A 16,101-nucleotide genomic window follows, 5' to 3' on the forward strand; every position below is an offset into this window, starting at 1 on the left:
GAAAGATGAGGCTTCATAGGCTAAAGCTGTAATTGGACAATTAACTCCAATATGCAAATGGATCAGAACTTATTAAAGTGTTTTATAAGTTCTGATACTTTTATAAGTGTCAGAACCCATTCTGGGTTGTGCTGCCAAAGGTGGATCTATTTAGACCTCTTAATAAATCCCTACTCTGTTCTTTAATTCCATCTAGTCTCTGTTCTAGGTCAGCCTTCACAAGGCTTCACAGGAAGGTGGCAGATGGGGTTTGGGAGACATCCTGCACCATTTGGAATTTTGGGAGGTGGCAGCCCACTCAGGGCCACAGGTCCCTGGTCACAAAGCCCAGCCCTTTTCCATGGGACACAAAACTCACCACCCCATTTTCCTGCTGTCAGTTTGCAGGAGGCACTTGGCACTGCTAGGACAGCCCAAGTAAAAAGAGTATCAGGGGATCTTCTCAGGACATCCCACTGTGGCCCCAGCTGTCACCTCCCTGAAACCAAAAGGGGGTTCTGCAGCAGAGGGTGAGCTCTGAGCAAGCTCAGTGATGAATGACAAAAATGTACAGTGAGTGCCAAACGTGGCACCACAGAAGTCAGGAAACCTCTGAAGCTCCCCACAGGGTTGGGCAGCCCCTGCTCCTCAGCATTCTCCTTCCATCTCCTTCATTAGCTTTCCCAGCAGCTGCTTTCTAACCAGCCACAGAGTTTTGGTTTTTAGCTGTTTCACATCCCAAACCACCCTTAAATGCTGAAAAAAAAAAAAGTGAAGGAATAATACAATGGTTTGGGTTGGAAGAGAGCTTTAAAGATCAACTAGTCCAATCCACAAATGTCTTATGCTGGGCTGTTACCCATTCCAGTATTACTGCTAGTCTAACTCAGCTTTTCTTGGTGGTTTGCAGAGGAAACCCTCTGGCATGGTTGCAGGTGGGCACAGAATGGCCCTTGAAGCCCCTGAAGATGTGAGGAACACTCCAGTTACCAGAAAAGCAGCTGGATGCCAGCATTCCTAACCAGGGCACTTCTGTTTTCCCAGCTTTTCTCGGCATTAACACCCTTTAGGTGTTAACCCCACAGGCAAGGAGCTACACAAACACCGTCAAGCTTCAGGCTCTCTCTCACTGGATTCCTTACAGATTTTATTCCATTTCTTTAAGATGAGATTCCTGACACTTTGTACACATGACAGCCAACAAATCACAGCATCTTCTTCTTGGGGAAGGAGGTTTCTTCAGCTCTTCTCACAGCAAGGAGCATGTAGAGCAGCCACTGTATTAAAAACCAAAATCACATCCCCACACAATGCCAAAACAGCTCATGCACTGAAGGAAGGAGGGATGGGCAGCCAATTTCCCTCTCTTAAAGGATACATAACACAATGTGACACTTGGATGTTCTCCTGAACCATTATATTAAAGAGCAGTAACTCAGTACACCACTGGTACAACAAAACAAAACTTTTACCTGAAAGTAAAACTAACATTTATCACACATGCTGGGCACACCTGAGATACCACACTCCAGGTTTTTTCAAGGGATTAAACGTTTCTGAACAAAAAAAAACAAAAACAAAACCCTACAGCAGGGTCATACAGAGAGCCTGTGCTGCTCCAGCCAGCCTTCCTTGGCAGCAGCTCCAGCTTGTCCCCTCCTATCACACCTTCCTTCTCAGGCTGGGCAGCCACTGAAGCAGGCATGGGAAGTGGCCAATTGTGCAGCTGCCAACACTGCAGAGAGCAGGGCAGGAGGGACACACAGTTCCTGAGGTGGCCCTTGGTCACAGAGCCCAGAGCATGGCAGAGGCCAACCATGAGACTCCTGGGAAGGTGTTGGTCTTCCTGCTTTCTTCATCTGCATAAAGGAACACAGAAAAGAAAGATCAAAGCTAATCCAAGAGCTCCAGTGTAGACTGAAATCCTTTTTGCCTGGACTTCACCAGGCCATGGAAAGAAGATTTGCTACTGCACACCTGTTTGATGAGTCTGACATGGTTTAATGCAAGGAGCCCTCTCCTCCTGCTGCTCCACCTCCACTTCCCCAGAGGTGGGAAATCAGATGTGAATTCAGTAGGTTTTATCTAGGGAACTCTAGAGAGAAAGTCCAAGGCATAAACAGCCACTGCCTTTGGCAAGTCACTTAATCCACCTTGTAAACTGAGCAACTCTTGTATGGGTGGTGTAAATTCTTCCATCATTTGGAAGATAGAAGACAAGCACCCACCCAGGGAACTCACAGGGTTTACAAAATGCTTTAGTTCCCTGTGACTGAGAGACTGGGAGACTCAGTATGAAATGAACACTGGAGTGGAGAAACAAATACTTCTGCATGCAAGCAGCAGAAAGCCTAGACAAGAGAACAAAACCCAACAATAAGAGAACTAACCCTCAATTCATTTTGCTCCCATTAAACAACCAGAAATCCATTTTGCTGCACAAAGGTCAACCCAATACATTGCATCCAGCTGTTTATTATGGTGGCATCTCCAGCCCACAGAAACACCAACATTTCCATCTGTTCCAGCAGCACCAGCCTCAGGATACCCAAGAGGGGCTGCAAACTCACAGCACAGTAACAGACTGCTCAACTTTCTGCCAACCAATTTTGACTGATGAATCTGTTCATAGTGTCAAGGGGGCACAGCATGAAAGGGATGGACAGCTTCACAAAGTTGGGCCCTGCTGGAAAAACTTTCTATCTGATCTGGGTCATCTTGTCTCATTTCTGCTGGTTGCCTGGAGTAAATAAAGGAGGTGTAAAGGTTTTTCACTGACTTGACTAAGACAGCAGACACTGAGGACTCTCCAAGAGAATGAGGTGTCTGCAAATGTATGTTAAAAAAAAAAAAATTGGGAGGGTGCAATTAGTGCACACTCAGCTCATTAGCTGCCCTGATCTTAATTATCTCAGAATTTTCAAAGAAGTGGAAGGTCAGCAAATGGATAATTGAAAAACCAGAACAACAAGACTACACAACAATAATCCCCCAGTCCCCCTGGCCAAAAGGCAGCTTCTCCTCCACAGCAAGCAGGAAGGAGCCATAGATTATTACAAGACACAAGGCATTCTATCTTAGCAAAGAATTAACAGCTGTCTCATCTCTCAGCAGCCCCAGGCAGAACCAGTGATGGCAATGACAGAGGGAGTTTCTGCAAGGAGGCAGGAGCTGAGTCAGAGGAAGCCCCTCTGCATTTTTGCTTAAGAATTCTAATTAAATTTACATTTCAGGGCTGCTCACTCATGTCTCAGCCACAGATGAGAGCTGATGCTTGTATTTTTTAGCTCAGTATGAAGGAGATAACTAGTGAAATGACAGACAAGCAGCAATTCAACCCCAGCTGGTCAAAAACTGGGTACTTGCAGTCTAGGCTGCTTCAGTTGTCAGGGCACAAGGGGACTGTGAGGCACTCCTGCAGCAGCAAGGATGGCTGGGCAGCAGGAATTCAGTGCTGACAGGATGCCAAGACAGGCATCACTAGAGCCCAATTAGCCAACTACTCAGCTGGATACCAGCAGCACACTGAAAACCTCTGTTAAACATGGAGGAAAAAATAGGAGTGTTAGGACAAGGCTACAAGATGATTTTTATCTCTTCTTGCCACCCACACCATTCCCACTGAGGGACAGGATGCATTTACATTCCTCTAGTCTTCAAATCACCACCTGTGTCTGACATTTATGAATCTTGCTTTAGTCAGCTAGGCAAGGAACTCTCCAGATTCCTGCACTTGAAACACAAACTCAAGATTTGCAGTCTTCCCCACATTACCTTCTTCCAAACACACACAGTAACAGGATGGTTTGTGTCTTTCAGTTCATTTGATAAGCTGACAGAGCAAGGACATTAATATCCAAGACACACAGCTTACACAGAGTTTCTCTAGCACAGAAACCTAAAAAAAACCTAGAAAAAAAACTAAAGAAAATGAGTACTTTACAAGTTACTAGCATTAGACTTGTTTTTACTGTTCTTTCAGAGCAGTGTCAGAAACAGCCCCAGAGCAGCCCCACTGCTGAACACTTCAACAGCTGACATTGGCTTGAGAGGTGTTTTGGTGCCTGGAGTAAAATGCCTCATGAAAATAGTACAGTTTAAATAACACAGAAAAGAGAGATCACCTGTAGACAAGTGCTCCTGGTGTTTCTAATGGTACTACCCTAGACTGCACTCAGGACCTGGGGTTTACTCCCTGCTTAAGCTCTCTGTTCAGCAGCTGATCAAACTGTTACACAGCCAAGGGCTTCTCTTTGAGCATGCTCTGAAACCCCAGGTGTAAAGCACACACATAGGCTTACATTCACTTTTAGAGTTATTTTGTTAACAAACCTGTAGCTGTACAGAACCTCATCCCCAGCAACAACCAGGACTGCAAATCACTTCCTTTCAGGTCAGCTTAGCATGAGCAAGACCCTTTACTGCAAATATTCACCACTAGCACTTGTGGACTTTCCCTGCATTTACAGACTACTACCCTGAATTATTACACATCCTTGGCCAAACCCCAGAGACCTAAGAGGAAAACACACACCCCCTGCCTCCCAGGGGTGCAAAACCACGGAAGTGCCAAGTCAAACTGATCACAAGAGCCTGGCACTGCTCTGAGTTCTCAAACTGAACAATTCTGGCGCACACGTGGGAGGTTAGAGAGAGCACACAGACTCCTGAAGTCTGCAAAGGGATCAGAGGACAGGCAGCTAGAAAGGTATTTATGGTCCACATAAATAACAGTTTTCATCTTATGTTTCTGCTTGCTTTTTATAGAAGCAGAAAACCAACTCCACAGAAAACTTCCAGGGGACTAAAACAAGACACATCTGCTGAGCCCTGGAGCTGATTTCATGGAATGACAGCTGTGCCAAACTCTCACCTGGTCACAGTTCAGCCCCATTCAGCTTCAAGGTTGCTGTTTCCCGGCCTGCATCTTGAGATTCCTGCTGCAAGCAAAGGTCTGGCTCCACCACTTCAGCATTCCCCTGCTTTCCACTGGGCTGAACATACAAGGCTGAAGGATTCAGTTCCTCAAATTCCTAGAACAAATAAAAACCACACCAGAACAGTAAACAACTCTACATTGTAATTACCACAAAGAATAAAAGGATGCAGCAAATCTCTAACAGGTCAGCAAATGGGTGAAGGTGCACAACACCCAAGAGTTAGCTCCAAATTCTTGCAGAAATGGCCTTATCAAGAAAACCAACTCCACTTTTGCCAGCAGCAAAATTTCTCAGCAAAGCCCCTCTCCCCCAAAATTTGGCCTACACATACAAAAATACCATCACAGGATCTAATCCTGCCAGAACATGCATTCTGCAACAACAGATAGAAGCACTCCAGGCTGTAATACTCAGCTTTCTGCTGAAATATAAAATTATGGCAGTACCTTTCAAAGGGTTTGCACAATCCACACAGTTCTTACTGGAAGTGAGCTGAGACATGCAAACAATGCCACAGGTAAGCCTAAAGCACAAATGATCCTGGCTTACAACAGGTGTGACAATAGGCAATTACCAGGGTTATGCCATCCAGCACTGAACATTTCACTGGCAAAATATGACAGTTTGTAAACCAAAACCATTTCCATATCAACTTTTGATCCATTGCTAGAAGACAGGCTGAAAACAGTTTGTTCTCCTAAACAGAACATCTCTGCTGCACCATCAGACTCCACCTTAACCAAAAAGCAAGCTCTCAACAGAGTTAGACACTCTGGGATGCAGTCACATAATGAAAAGCTACAGGAAAGCAGGGAATACCAGTTTTGCTCTTCACAAAACCACTTGCTTCAAGGTAAGAATCTTCCCATGCACCCAAGCAGGGATCCTTCCCTTCCCCTTCCTTTCAGCAGCACTGGCCTCCTCCCTCACCTGGGAAGGGATGTTCTCCCCACAGACATCAGCATATCCCATATCCCTGAGGACAGAGTGGAAGTAGACATCCTCCTTGGTGGATGTGTCACACAGGAAGAGGTACAGAACACCATCCATGTATTCATCCACGATGCCCACGAGCTCCTTGAAGCGACAGAGATGCTTGAACAGGAGAATTGCTGCACTGGACCATGTACCCTGAAGAGGAAACAATGTGAAGTTACCATAAACAGACCAAAATCCAACACTTGAGACTTTTCCTTGTGGTGGGCACTTGTCAAAAGCCAACTGAGCTAGGCCAGGCTAGTGACAAATACAGGAAAGTCAGGCAGACAAGCTTCCCAGCATGAAACTAAACCAAAGTACCCCAAAATTGCTGCCTGCAATTCTCATTACACTGGGAATGCCTTTTCACCCTAAATACCTACTTCCAAACATAGTTCCATGGCATTCACCAGTGATTTTATCCCAATTACCTAAAATGCAGTTGTTTGTTGGGTATTCTTTTTTAATTCCTGGAATCACAAGACTTTACAAACATTAAAAGTATCAAAATTTAGGAAGGTGCTGCTAAGCCTCACCACAAGGAAAACTGTGATTAACCCTCAAAACCCAGGGGAAAAAACTGTTTAAAAGCAACATCTTTAAAAACACACAGGCAGCAACTCTGCTCACATGCTTTCCTTCAGAGATTGTACTTCTCAGGCTTCTTCACCAAGAAGTTTCCCATCACAGAGAAACTTTCTTATGACCTCTATAACTCTGGCTGTGCATCTAACCAACTCACTTAAAGCTCTGTTACAGAGTAAGTTTTTAAAACAGAGGTTTGGAGCTACCAAGGCTTCAGAAGGACCTTGGGGAACTACTGGCAGGGAGAGGAAAATGTTGGCTGTGCTGCTTCACAGTAGCCATCTGTTTCTGCAGGAATATAAGCAAGAATGCTCTGATGGCAAGGAAAGCACAGAAAGGGTGATTGCCTGTAAAGCAGACACTCATCCAGCACACTCTGCTGAACATAACAGCACTAATTCTGCTGTAAATATCAACAGGACCTGACTTCATCCAAATGTTTGCCCTTGGCAGGAGAAATAGGCAACCTCTACTTGATAACTCCTCTACATATGTCAATAAAAAAACTGCACATGGACACCCACCTCCACAGGTTTTACCCATGCCAAGGAACACGGGATGGCCTGAGCAGGGAGCTTCAAGTAGTGCCACCTAAAATACAAAGCAAAACCATTACAGCAAAAGCAGGGATCAAGCAGCAGAAGAGCAGAACTTCCTCCTCTTCTGGTTTTACTACCAGTTTAGGAATGCAGAAGCATACATTGGATTGTGCTCTCATGACAAACCCAACAGCAACTTTAGAAAACACTCCATATCCAGAGAATTGGCACAGCAAAACCAGCAATAACAAATGGTCCCTTATTCATTCCCTGGCCCAAGCACGTTCCATCAAAACCCCTTGTGGAGACAAAGTTACAGATAGAGAACCATTAATTTTGAACCAAAGAATGCCAACAGCCAGGCATGAGGAGAGGCAAATGAGGGGGAAGACTCAAATATGGAAAATGTGCTGAAGTGCAGAGAAAATGGACCTCTGACATTGCTACCTGGGGGATGTGCCTTCAGGAGAATGTTTGTATCCATTCATGCAACCCAGGAAGGAGCATTAGGGAGCTTGCCCTGAGGTGACAGACAGCAGCAAGAGGACAGACTGAAGAATGACAGGAAAGGATTTAGCAGTGTACCCCAGGGGCCAGTGCTGGGCCCAGTATTGCTCTATGTCTTCATTATCAACCTGGGGGATAGGGGAGAGTCTACCCTCAGTCTGCTGATGACACAAAACTGGCAGGAGTGGCTGATGCCCTACAGGGTCAGGTTGCCATCCAGGATAAAGAAATGTACAGACAGGAACCTCACAAAGTTCAACCAAGTTCTGCACTTGGGGAAGAACACCAAGTATCAGCCCAGTGTGGACCAGCTGGAAAGTGTCATTTTTACCAGGAGAGTGACCAAGCACTGGAATGGGTTGCCCAGAGAGGTCATGGAATTGTCATCCTTGGAAACATTCAAAAACCATCTCAGCATGGTCCTAGGCAGCCTGTTCTAGGGAGCTTGGACAGGATGACCTCCAGAAACCTAACCCAACCTCAGCTGCTCTGCAATTCTGCTGCCCATGTGCAATTCACTTACTTGAGGAATCTCAGCCAAGACTTCTGGACAATCTGGAGGTGTCCATAGTCTGCACAGAACACCTCTACCTCCTGGTCATTGATGACACGGTGGATGATGACACGGTACCACCACTTGGAGACCATGACACAGCAGAGCTGCCCAGGCCTCACTGCAGACTCAGGCATGATGTATTTATCAGAAGCAACTTTATGTGAGTAAACGTGTCTGTAAAAGATGACGGTGAGAAACCAGCCTTAGGAGGATGCAGGAGATGGACAAGGAGAAATATATGGGGCATCAAAAGAATCCTGACTTTTTAAAGTCCCCATGATATGAATTTTCAGGAGTTGTTTTAACAGACCCATTATATATCTCTGTTCTGCCACACTTAAAACTGAAATAAGAATCAAATTGTAACCCCAAAATTTCAACATTTGAATGATACTCTTGGGGTCCAACAAAAAGTTAATTAATGGGGATTAATCAGAGGCTAAACAGAGCCATCCTAATCATTACTTTTTTACCATTACCTTGACATATCAGCATTTCTCATGAACCAGGTTCTGCAGTACTGGCCCAGGTGCAGTGTTGGAGGTGGAAGTAAAAGCCTTAACTGAGCATATTAACAACAGCTGCACAGACAAGGCAGGAACCCTCCAAGTTCCTTTCCATAACCCTTCCAGGCTTACAAAGTTCAGAACTGCTGGGACACAGACAAACCACAGCAGCTGCTGGTGACCACACTTAGTGCTTGCTGCTTAAAAGGATGCACATTTTGGGTACAGCACCAGCATCTCTGTACCAAGCCAGGAAGCCAGCAGAGACCATCAGCAATGCTGGGTGCCCTGCTCCCTCAGCACCAACACTGCCATAGCATGCTCCCACCTCATCTCAAACATCAGATCCTGCAGTTTATAGGATGCTTCTGTGCTGCAGACGTGGATGTAGAACTGGCTGGGAGAGACGACGAATTCCACAATGACTCCCACCAAGCACCTTCTCCTCAGAGGAGGCAAACTGCAAAGGCTTCTGTCCTGAACAGCATCTGGAGGGATTTCTGGAGTCGGTGGAAACTGCTCAAGACCTTGATGCTACAAGGGGATAAGGGGAGGTGGCACTCAGATGTCTCATCATGCACTGAACACACATAATTGGCCTTCCCATTAATTTAAAAAATAGTTCTGCTTTCCTGGGGACTTGTGAATTACTGAGTAGCAGAGAATCACAACAAATTGGGCAAACTTGGATGAAAAATTTCCCTGTGATAGAAACAATCATTTTCACACTCTCTTTCTTTCTTCCCTCCAGTGTTAAGAGGGGTGCAACAAAAATACCTTGCTCATACTCCTGCAAGGAATAAAGGAGAGGAATTGAAGTCAGATCACATATTTAGACAAAAGTAGTGAATGACTACTGTCTAAAAAGCAAAACAAAATCAAACCCCAAACCCAACCCACCTTTTTGCTGGATTTTACTGAAAAGGCATTATTTCTATATTCCATGACCATGAAAAAGTACATGGCTGAACCAGCAAAACTATCTGAAAACAATTCCCAAGTGACAGAAGACATGAATGCATCCCACTTTCACACTAGAGCTACTTCCCAAAGACAAAATCAGTCAAAATCTACAATTTCTGTTCTTTTCTCACTTTAGACACATCTGTACAAGTGAACTGTTCAAACAGCTTTCAATTTTTCATTATTCTAACTGCTGAAAACATTATTTCACTTGAAGTAGTATAGATGGGAGCCTCAATCCAACATCAACTACTTTCACTGCCTCAAGAGCTTTCCTTTGTGCCAGCAGACAGCACTTCTCCAATGATTAAAGTCAAAACCACTTCAATTTTACTTATTGTGAGCACAGTACAAATTATCACTGCATCAAACATCAGGCAAGGTGTGGGTAATTCATATTCCAGCACACTCCTTGTTGCTTATTTCTAAATTCATCTGCAAACAATGGGGTTTTGCAATAGTGGCTCTCTTAATCACTTTGTAGAGATGCAGATCATATAATCATAGAATATTCTGAGTTAGAAGGCACCCACAAGAATCATCAAAGTCCAGCTCCTAGAGCTGCAAAGGACCACCCCAAGAATCCCACCATGTGCCTGAGAGGATTTTCCAAATGTTTCTTGAGTCCTGGCTTGGTGCTGTGACCACTTCCCTGGTCTCTCCTTCTGCAGACTGAGTAAAGCCCTCCATTTTTTGGAGCTAGAAATTTTGACTAAAACCTTTGAGTTAAACAGTGAGTTAACATTTTTGAGTCTCAGAGCAACTGAGGGAATTCTGCCTGTGCAGCAGCATCACCTCTAAAAGCCCCTTACAAATTTCACAGATTTCCTCTATGTAGTCCCTGTAAATAGTGGCATTTTTAAGTGCCAATTTTGCTCTGATAAAGCTCTTCAGGTCAGGTTGTTAAGGGCACACATGAGCTTTATATGCTTGCTCACATATTGTTAGTGACAACAGACATTTATTTGAAAGACTTAGGGGATGTGCACTTGAAAAGAAGCTCACAAAATGCAACAAAGCTATAAAGAGATAAAGCAAGTGTACACAATGTAAAATCAGGCTTTGTAAGAGGCATGACTTGCAAGAGAGGCTGACTCCTTGCTCCAAGCTGGACTGGCAGCTGCCAAGAGTGGTGTGGGTGACACTTCTCCTTCTGTCAGGGCAGCAAGAAAAAGCTCCTGAGAGCAGCAGCTCTGTCTTCTTTATCCTTCTTGGAACTGAGCAGATGGACTCAGCCCTTGTGCCCCATCTGACCCTGAAAACACTTCCAGGATACCTGGCAGCAGGGCAGGGATCAGGCTGCATCGTTCCCCTCTACCTTGCAGCATCCTGATGAACAAATGTCCACTACACACTCAAACAAACACATTCTAAACTGCTTTCCTCCTCTTTAGAGCTTTTTAAAAACAACACAGCACACCTGGTGTTTCATAACAAACAGGAGCTGTACAAACATCTTGCAAATCTTGTCTTGCCAGGATCATTAAATGGTCTGCAATACCTAGGAACAAAAATCTGGGGCTACCTAGACCATACCCTCTCTTTCATTGCCTTCACACAATCAGACTTGTGGTTTGACCCAGGGAAATTCCTTGTGGACCTCATCACACCAAACTAAAATCTCTTTAAAGGATCAGAACAGGCTGCCAAAAATCTCTCAAGTGCTACACAAAGTCCAACTCCTAGCTGCAGGCTTCCAAGCTCATTAGAACACAAAACACCGAAGTCAGGAAGAACCCTTGGGATTCTTTCCCTACCTCTGAGCTCCAATTGTACAGCTGGGTATAGCCACAAGACAAGCTTGGCAGAGGAAACAACTCTAAGCAGGAGGATTTTCCTGAGAAAAAGAAGGCCTAAAGGTGCTCAAAAGAAAAAAAAAATAAAGGAGGAACAAATAAATTCTTCCAAAAAGATTTGGCAGTTCAAAGCCTCTGCACTGCTATTTTCCAGCCCCTTCTAAACCCACACTGCTAAACAAAACAAAATAATGATCATTTCCTACCAAATAGCAGACTTGAGACTGCAGGAATCAAAGTCACTGAGGAAACTCCCCAGCTCTGTCAAACTGGCTGACACTGAAGCCCTGGCAAGAGCAGCAGGGGAAATTTCACACAACTGGTCTCACAACGAAGTTATCAAAGTCCAGTTACAAGTAACTATATCAAAAGGTATCACCACTCTTGTAAGTGAGAAAGATAACACTTAACTGGCCTGGATGATCTGATAGGCCTCAAGATCAGAAGGAGACCAGAAAAAGACTGACTTTGGATGGCACATAAAGCTATCCACCAGGTAACTGTGAGTCTAGCTGCCTCCAGAGACATCTAAAACAAATGTCTGGAAGCAGTGGTGCCTCAACAATGCAAACTCAACAGAAACAAAGATAGTAGAAAGAGTATCACCCCTTGAAACCGACATGAAAAATCTACAGATCATTTGTCCAGCCACTTACCTGTTTGAGGTGATCACCCAAATCTACTGCTTGTGTTTGCACTGGCTCTGAATCCATCAGAGCTGCTGCCTGGTAGCAGCTCTTTGTCTTACAGGTGGGTTCCAAAGAAGGCACCTCAGCTACAGATGCTGCTGCAAAGACAATAATTTGGCTGTTATTCTTTGTTGGGCTGATACAGTGTTGCATATTAAGCAGAAATGGAAAACATAAAAAAATGGAAGTCTGAAAGCATTAGTGTTGTTTTCCTCAATACTTGCAGCATTCACAGTGAACACATTAATGAGGATTCACTGTCAGCAAGTTAAAACAAAACAAGAATCACTTGCTCTTGTAAGCAAGCTGAAGGTTAAAATCCATTGCTAGAATAATGTTAAAATGTATTTTCCCTGGAAAAGCTGTGAATTTGGGAGGAACTGTATGTGATTATCCACCCTCTCCCATAGGTTTTATGGGAATGATGAGGGTATCTGCAGTGCTGTCTCTTTTGTGGAACACTGTAGCCATGCCTTTCAGGCCAGTGCCAAATCTTCAGTCTCAAAAAGTGTATGGCAAAAGCTTTACCAGCCTGCAGAGCAGACATTGAGAAGACCCTTTTTCACCTATCACTGGAATGACTAGAAATTCCAGTCCTACACACACATTCAGCAAGTCCATACTCTGAATGGGCTAATCAGCCCTCCTTTCACCTCACACCACAAAACAGGGCCAAAAACCTTCCTGGAAATTCTCTGCTACCAGGACAACTGCCCTGTAGCACTCAACAGCCCTTCTGTGCCAAAGCCCAGGGGAATCAGGACTTCTGCAGCAACTGGAAATGCAGCAACAGAAACTTGAAAGGCAGCTGCTTGGCCACAGAGCTTGGAAGAGCTAGGTGCTTTCATTTAAACATACCACCTCACCTTGCAGCACCTCCGCTTTCTGAGCCTCATCTTGAGGCACCTTTTCTTCCTGAGCCTCACCTCGAGGCCCCTCTTCCTCCTCAGCTTCACTTTGAGGCATCTCTTCTTCCTCAGCCTCACTTTGAGGCACCTCTTGCTGTTCTAGCTTGCTTGCCAAGTACTTCCTCAGGACCAGCAAGGAACCTGCCTTTGTTTGCTCAACAGCAATGGAATCAGACATGCTCCTGAGGACTTCAAACATGGACAAAAATCCGTACTGCCTGTACTGGAACGCCCGGCCAAAGCGTCTGAGGAAAGCCTTGTCCAAGTCTGCCAGCAGAAGTGGTGAGGAGCTCAGCAGGTCCTGCAGCTCAGCCTTCACCACTGCTGGCAGGACAGGAGTCCCAGCACTCAGAGTATGGAAACTCTGTGGATTCTTAGAGTTTTTAGTGGGAAAAGTAGAATTTGCCTTCGCAGCAGTTTTCTTTGATGCCTTGCGTGACTTTACTTTCTGGTTGGCAACCAGCCTGGCAATCCCTTTGGTGGAGTCATCTGCAATGGCTGCAACAGAAAGAAATAAACAGACAACCAGAACAATGAACTGTTAAAAGCTCTACACTGGCAAAGCTCCTCTTCTCCACACCCCTTCCAGAAGCACTTGTCTCCTTCAAAAGCAATCACACTAAACCATGGCTGATTTCCAGCAACCTTGCCCTTTGCAAACTGGACTGAACTATTTTTAAAAGCCAGCAACCAGTTTGCACCCTTATCCCTAGAAATTCAGACCAGGCAGGAAGGCAGGTCAAATTCTTGGATGCAGGATAACAAACAAAAACCAAGCTGCTGAGAGTTTTGCTGGGAAAGCAGAATCACAGTAAACTCTCACTACAGAACACCCTCTGCCCAAAGGTCTTCCTGGAGAACAGCCCAGGTCTTTTACAAGCTTCTAAACAACTTTTTCTTGTGTTACTGTAGCACTCGAAAAGCCCCCCAACCATTTCACCCTTCCCAATCAACCCCTGGTAACTGCCATTTGTTGTCACAACACTTCCCCAAAGAAAATTAAAAAGGTTATTTGATACAGGCTAAGCTTCCTATGGGGTCAGGTACAGAAACCTTCACAGCTTCTCTCAAGAGGCCCCATCCCTGGTTTTGGCTCCTGCTGTAGCTTGGATTTACAGGAAAAAGTGATACGTACCAGTTCTAGTGTACACACAAGGAAATATTATCTCAGTTTCTAAACTAAGTGCAGAGTGAAAAAGTGTACAAAATAACTAGAAGCATGGTTTTTTGAAGAGAGAAGAGCACCAAAGTGTTAAAAGACAGATCAAAATATAAGAAGAAATATAAAAGACAAAAAATTAACCAGAGTTGTATGAGAAACAGATTAACAAATATGTGACATACAGTTCTGCACATCTGAACAACACTTCACTCCAGTATGAGGTTCCAAACAACTCCTCCACCCACTTGGAAACAAAACCTCACCTTTGAGGATTAAAGCACCATTCTTAGAAGAACAGATTTGGACAACTTCAGGCATTTGTGTCACCAGCTCCAGGGTGGACTGGAAGCCCAGGTCACGCAGAGGGAGAGGTTTGCAGACCATGGCCATGTACTGCTCCTCCAGCTGCTCCGGCGTCAAGCCCGCCTTGGCAGCGATCAGCATGGCCCTCACCTCCTTCTTCAGCACCTCCATAAGCTGCGCCTGCTGCTTCGACGCCTCTGTGCTAAAGGGGAACACAAGCGAGCAGATAACAACTTGTACCACAGCTATTCGTAACCACGCGCAGGTTCACGAACAACCCCTGTATTCACCTGCCAGCACCCCTGGAGTTTAATGCACCATTAAACCTCTGCCAGCGCAGACACCCTGCACGCCCACACCGCTGCCCGAGGACACCCCACCCACGGCCAGAAACCCCAGTGACCCCCAGCGCGGGGGTTCGCCCCTCAGGATCTCTGTCCCCACAGACATCCCCGCTCCCCTCAGCCCATGCCGGGACGCCCCGCTCCCACACGCACGGCGCCATCGCTCCGGCCTCGCCGTGCGCCTGCGCGGCGCCTTTCCCGCCTTTGGGGCGTGAGGGCGGGGCGGGGCCACTCCTCGCCCCCCTCACGCCGGCCAGGGCCGCCATTGCTGCGCCGCTGAGGGGGAGTGGTCGGCACCGCCCTCAGCGCTGAGGTGGGATGGGCTTTCCGCTGCCTCGGACCGGCAAAAAAAAAAAAAAAAACAAACCAAAAAAACCCCCAACAAACAAAAAACCAAAACCAAAACGAGAAACGATTGGAGAAGATCTCTGAGATGATCGGGTTCGACCCAACACCACGACGTCAGCCAGACCAGAGCACCGAGTGCTATGTCCAGTCTTTCCTTAAACACCTTCAGGTGATGTCCCCACCTCCCTGGGCAGGCCTGTTCCAATGTCTAACCACTCCTTGCCGTGAAGAAATTTCTCCCTAGTCCACTCAAACCTCTCCAGGTGCAGCTGGGGACTATGTCCTCTTGTCCTGTCTCTGATTGCCTGACCTGGCTAAGCCCTGCCGTGATTGTGGTTGTAGAGGGTGGTAAGGTCTCCCCTGAGCCTCCTTTTCTGGAGTTCCCAAGAGCTCCCTCAGCTACCCCTCATCAGGCTTTTGCTCCACACCCTTCCCCACCTCCATTGCCCTTCTCTGGACTTGCTCCAGAACCTCCATGTCCTACTGTTATTAAGAAGAGTCTTGTATTTTGTAAGAGGAGTCTTGTAAGGAATCTGTATATTTTTTTTGTCCTATCTAAGAGGAAAACACGCAGTGGAGAAACAAAAAGCACGTTAGGAAAGAGCCACACACTGAACAGGACCAGTTCCTTCAACATAACAATATTTAAAACTAGATGTGGTTATTAAGAGGAGCCTTGTATTTTTTTCAGTCCCATCTGAGAGGAAAATCCACAGAGGAGACATTGACTTTCCAGAGGTCACAGACTGTAGTTAAAGAGGGGGGTGCAATGGCTGTTTCCTAAGGGCTCACAGATATCTGACAAACCCCCTCAACTGCAAAGCTGATTTCACACAGGAGTACTTTTCAGACTAAAACAGGAGCTGAACCTGTAAATTTTGGGACACTCATCAGCATGTGCTCTCAAAAAATCTCCTTGTTTCAAAAGTTAGCAACGAAACATCTGCCAGGCATGGTGGAGTCAGTACCCACTGGTTGAATAAAACATCAGACAAAAC

General features: G+C 45.6%; 1 protein-coding gene across 1 annotated transcript; it reads right to left on the minus strand.

The window, feature by feature from the left end:
* Positions 1-1,482: 1,482 nt before the first annotated feature.
* On the minus strand, positions 1,483-15,021 carry TDRD5 (tudor domain containing 5). The gene is made up of 10 exons (XM_054515788.1): positions 14,792-15,021; positions 14,372-14,613; positions 12,965-13,444; positions 12,006-12,136; positions 8,919-9,124; positions 8,052-8,258; positions 7,007-7,073; positions 5,850-6,050; positions 4,853-5,012; positions 1,483-1,838 (listed from the first exon to the last, which is right to left on the minus strand). Exons 1-9 carry the CDS (start codon positions 15,019-15,021, stop codon positions 4,857-4,859), a joined length of 1,920 nt encoding a protein of 639 aa, XP_054371763.1. The 3' UTR covers positions 1,483-1,838; positions 4,853-4,856.
* Between the last annotated feature and the right edge of the window lie 1,080 nt (positions 15,022-16,101).

This window comes from Molothrus ater, chromosome 9, assembly GCF_012460135.2.
Source record: "Molothrus ater isolate BHLD 08-10-18 breed brown headed cowbird chromosome 9, BPBGC_Mater_1.1, whole genome shotgun sequence".
NCBI lineage: Eukaryota > Metazoa > Chordata > Aves > Passeriformes > Icteridae > Molothrus > Molothrus ater.

What these genes read in the sequence shown, in the direction of transcription:
- TDRD5 (XM_054515788.1), bottom strand. Translation starts at nt 15,021, where the DNA reads ATGGCGGCCCTGGCCGGCGTGAGGGGGGCGAGGAGTGGCCCCGCCCCG. An exon ending in ACTGGGGTTTCTGGCCGTGG is followed by an intron (nt 14,614 to 14,791) that starts GTGGGGTGTCCT and finishes GTTCCCCTTTAG; the next exon opens with CACAGAGGCGTCGAAGCAGC. An exon ending in TGGTGCTTTAATCCTCAAAG is followed by an intron (nt 13,445 to 14,371) that starts GTGAGGTTTTGT and finishes TTTCTGTTGCAG; the next exon opens with CCATTGCAGATGACTCCACC.